The sequence below is a fragment of the Hirundo rustica genome, chromosome 3 (genome assembly GCF_015227805.2).
Source record: "Hirundo rustica isolate bHirRus1 chromosome 3, bHirRus1.pri.v3, whole genome shotgun sequence".
NCBI classification, from domain to species: domain Eukaryota; kingdom Metazoa; phylum Chordata; class Aves; order Passeriformes; family Hirundinidae; genus Hirundo; species Hirundo rustica.
The window spans coordinates 99,835,534-99,840,122 of NC_053452.1; the positions used below are offsets into that span (position 1 = coordinate 99,835,534).

The window sequence follows — 4,589 nt, forward strand, 5'->3', positions numbered from 1 at the left end:
GCGGGGGTGTGGCGGCGGGGCGCGGGGTGGGCGTGGCGGCGGGCGGCGCCGAGCGGCGCCATTGGCCGGCGGCGGCAGTGATGTCACCCATATGAGGCGCTGATAACGCGCGGGGCGCGGAGCCGGGAGTTTCGCAGAACGGGCGGCGCGCGCGGGGCGGGCGGCGGCGCGAGGCCGGGGACGGGCACAGCGCGCGCCCAGCGCACCAGCCCAGCCGCGCCCGGCCCGGCCCGGCCCGGCCCCACCGCCGGCGCTGCGGGGCGGGCGGCACAGCCACAGCGCCCGCACGGCCCCGCCTCGGCCCGCGGAGCGGATCGGCGCGGCTCGCAGCGGGGACAAGGTGCGGCGGTGGGAGGGGGCGGCGGCGGAGCGGCTTTGTTGGCTCGGAGGGGAGCGGCGCCTCGGCGAGAGCCCACCATGGTGCAGCAGGCGGAGAGTACGGAGGCGGAGAGCAACTTGCCCCGGGAAGCGATGGACACCGAAGAGGGCGAGTTCATGGCTTGCAGCCCCGTCGCTTTAGACGAGAGCGACCCGGACTGGTGCAAAACGGCGTCGGGGCACATAAAGAGACCGATGAACGCGTTCATGGTGTGGTCCAAGATCGAGCGGAGAAAAATCATGGAGCAGTCTCCGGACATGCACAACGCGGAGATCTCCAAGCGCTTGGGCAAGCGGTGGAAAATGCTGAAGGACAGCGAGAAGATCCCTTTCATCCGGGAGGCGGAGAGGCTGCGGCTCAAGCACATGGCCGATTACCCCGACTACAAGTACCGTCCCAGGAAAAAGCCCAAAATGGACCCGTCGGCCAAGCCGAACGCAAGCCAAAGTCCCGAGAAAAACGCGCCCGCCAGCAGCGGCGGCAGCAAGAGCGCGAAGAGCTCCAGCAAGAAGTGCAGCAAGCTGAAAGCCTCCTCCGGCTCCTCGCCCCCCAAGCCGGGAGCCAAAACCTCCCACCACGGGGACTACGCGGCGGACGAGTACGTCTTCGGCACCCTGAAAGTGAGCAGCAAGACGGTCAAGTGCGTCTTCATGGACGAGGAGGAGGATGAGGAGGAGGACGAGGACGAGCTGCAGCTGCGGATCAAGCAGGAGGCGGAGGAGGAGGACGAGGACGAGGAGCCGGGGCCGCAGCAGCTGCGGCGGTACAACGTGGCCAAAGTGCCGGCCAGCCCCACCTTGAGCTCCTCGGCGGAGTCCACCGAGGGGGCCAGCCTGTACGAGGAGGTGCGGGGCGGCGCCGCGGCGGCGGGCGGCGGCAGCAGACTCTACTACAGCTTCAAGAACATCACCAAGCAGGGCCCGCCGCAGCCTCAGCAGCCGCCCGGCCTCTCCCCGGCCTCCTCCCGGTCCATCTCCACCTCGTCGGCCGGCAGCGAGGAGGCGGACGACCTGCTCTTCGACCTCAGCCTCAACTTCTCCCAGCACGGCCACGCCGCCGCCGAGCTGGGGGCGGGCGCCGCCGCCGGCAACCTCTCCCTGTCGCTGGTGGACAAGGACCTGGACTCCTTCAGCGAGGGCAGCCTCGGCTCCCACTTCGAATTCCCCGACTACTGTACCCCGGAGCTGAGCGAGATGATCGCGGGCGACTGGCTGGAAGCGAACTTCTCCGACCTGGTGTTCACGTACTGAGCGGGGGCGGCGGCCAGGCCGGGCGGCGAGAGCGGCGGAGCTGGAGAGGCGCGACGCGGCGATGATTATGATGATCATGATAATGATTAAATAAGTCTTGTTTTCTTTAAAAAAAAAAAAATCTCGAAGTTAGTTCCGAGCCCGGGAGTTGTGATTTTAATTTTCTTTTTTAATTTTATTTTTTGTGTTTTTTTTGTTTTTATTACGTTTGGTGATCACAACAACAACAGCAAAGGCAAATGGGACTGGGGGAAAAATGATACAGAAGGCGCTGTTTGAAGCTTGTCGGTCTCTGATTGAAGTCTGGAAGATGGTCTGCAAAGAAGTCTTTTGGCAGCACAACTGTTACTCAAGGGGGTTTGTGGATTTTTATTTTTTTTCCCGTGAGAGATCTTAACAAACTGTTATGATTTTTTTTTTTTTTTTTTCTTCCGAAAGGGACCATTGCAACTTTTTTTAGAGGGAGAAAACTGATGTCTTCTATGCATCCGATTCTTAACAAAGCTGCAGGGAGCTTGAAAAAATGCAGACTGTACAAACGCTTACAAATAACTGAACTGACTTAAGATCAGAGTTTACTTTTCAGATCAAATTGTTTATGGTTTTACAAATGTGATTTCTACTTGCCAACTTTTTTTTTTTTGTAACTTGTTCCCTTATACCTCCTTGATTGAATACCAGACAGCCTAGACCTCAGTACAAAAAGGTATTGAAACATTTTTGATACATAACAGACCTCAGTCTTTTTTAAAAATTAATATATTTTCAGGCGTATTTTTGTACAGTGAAAAGGGAACATTCTTGCTGTGTTTTTTCAGTAAGACTTTTCAGGCACTTCTTCCCTTTTATTTTCTTTGTTTTTCTCTGTTTTTAGCATGCAAGTTTGTTGGTACGTTACGTCCTGGTTTTAAAAGGATTAAAATTTTAAAAAATAATCCTTGCATCTAAAGGCCTTGTGGTTTAAAAAAAAAAAAAAAAAAAGAAACAAACACTTTTTTTGTACAGCTATAGTTCAGATTTGTTCAATATTTGTAGGTAAAGATTTATTGAAAATGGTGATATAGACCTCAGAGCTGTTATCTTAGTTTAAAAGATTGTATATGTACTGTACTATAGTAGGATTTTATGTATCTCATACGCTGTGATATGTGGATGGGGCCCCAGATGGAAGGTATGAAACTGGATTCTCGATTTTAGCAAAAAAAAAAGAAAAAAGAAAAAAGGCACATAGTTTAAAAAGTTTCTCATGTTGTGCAATATAATCTAAAGTACAGACCATCTGCATATTTTGTAGCAAATGATGGCAAAAGCAGACTTGTGCACTGTCAACATCATAGCCTGTTTTTTTTTTTTTTTTTTTTAATGCTGAAAGTCTGTATCTTTACAATTTTAATAAATCAGCTGGAACTGATAGAAACTCGTATCTCAATTAGTGTCTGTAGCAGTAACGCTGGAGATGCCGTGTTGTCACCCCTCGCCGCGGAGGAGCGGTAGCTGTAGGCTGTTGTGCATGATCAGAGCTAGGGGGGAGGAGAGTCAGGATTGCTTCTTTTCCTTTTTTTTTTTTTTCCCCTTCTCGTGATTTTTTTTCCCACCGGCTTTGCTCCGCGGTTCGCTTGCTGCGGGCTGCTCCGGGCAGTGGCAGGCTGGCTCGCCCCGGGTATTTTCGGCTCTGCCGCCTTCCCGCGGCCGCTCTGCCGGGCGGGGGGCGCGGCGGGGCCGGGTGCCTGGGTGCCCGCTCCCGGCGCTGCCGGGAAGGCGACTCGCCCCCCCTGCGTGCTCCCGGTCTTCTGCCCGCTGGGCTTTTTCCTCTCCCTCTCCCGTTGTTGATGAATAGCCTGGGCCAGACTCGAGGGGGAGATGCTGAGGGTAGCGGTGCTGCATCTCCTCCGCCCGGGGCAGCGCTCGGCCCGCCGGGGTGGCCCCGGCCTCTCCGGAGAGCCGCCCGCCGCTCCGGGCGGGCAGGGCAGGGCAGGGGAAGGGGGGTACGAGCTTCGGCTGTAGGTAAGCAGACTTTTGTCAGTGCGCGCTTTTTAATTTTTTTTTTTTTAACTTTTATTTCTTTTTTTTTGGACTTTAGAAGCCATCGGATTTCAGTTGCTTGCTTGAAATAACTGCTGATGGCAATAAGCAGACTCACGAGGTGGAGGTCTGTTTTTCAAGAAGTTTACTTTTTTATCTGATAGGCATTGGTAAATTATTACTGCTTTTTTTTTCCCTTTTTTTTTTTTTTTTTCCTCCGGTAATTAATGAATTAATGATCCAGCTGTTTACAGGGACATTTCACTGTGCTGGTATTTTGGTGGCAACCACTGCTACAGGCTTTCAGACTTGCTGAAATGAAAATCCTGCATACGCATTTGTAAGGCATAATAAAACATAACATTAAAACCTGCATGCATGTTATGTTTAATCAAAGACAACTCTTAGGCATTTAAGTGGTGAGATATCTTACTTTAGGTTAGTTAAACTGGTAGTAAAATGATTAATATAATCTGATCTTTCTAATAATAATAATAATAAAACACTCATGATTCTAAATAAAAGTTGTTTGGCCTAAATCTTTGCTATCAGAAAAGAGATATAGCATATCTGGGAACTCAAATTTATGTCTTGCATTGTGATAATACTTTATGAGAAACTGTGTTTTAAAACAAACTTAATTACAATATACTAGATATCCTTGGCAATGGATAGTCCTCAATAAAACAGAGTTTCTTGAATTTTCAGTTTTTGGTCTCAAATGATTAGTGTGTTCTCCATGTAATAACTTAGAAATCAGATTGAAAACAAATGACATTTATCTCTTCTAAGGCAAAAGACTGAAAGAAAATAGATACACTGAAGTGCTCTAGCCTAGCCATTCACTATCCTGCTATCAAAAATCCCATTTTGGGCTAGAGTGATGGAGTATGTTGATCAGGTTCTAAGTCTTAAAACTGAGCCAAAATTCTCTTAGT

At 50.5% G+C, this 4,589-nt stretch overlaps 1 protein-coding gene across 1 annotated transcript; it reads left to right on the top strand.

Annotated features, from left to right (window-relative positions):
- The first annotated feature begins 369 nt into the window (after window positions 1-369).
- Window positions 370-3,167, top strand: SOX11 (SRY-box transcription factor 11). Its single transcript, XM_040058904.2, has one exon. It carries the CDS (start codon window positions 418-420, stop codon window positions 1,627-1,629), a length of 1,212 nt encoding a protein of 403 aa, XP_039914838.1. The 5' UTR covers window positions 370-417; the 3' UTR covers window positions 1,630-3,167.
- The last annotated feature ends 1,422 nt before the right edge of the window (window positions 3,168-4,589 follow it).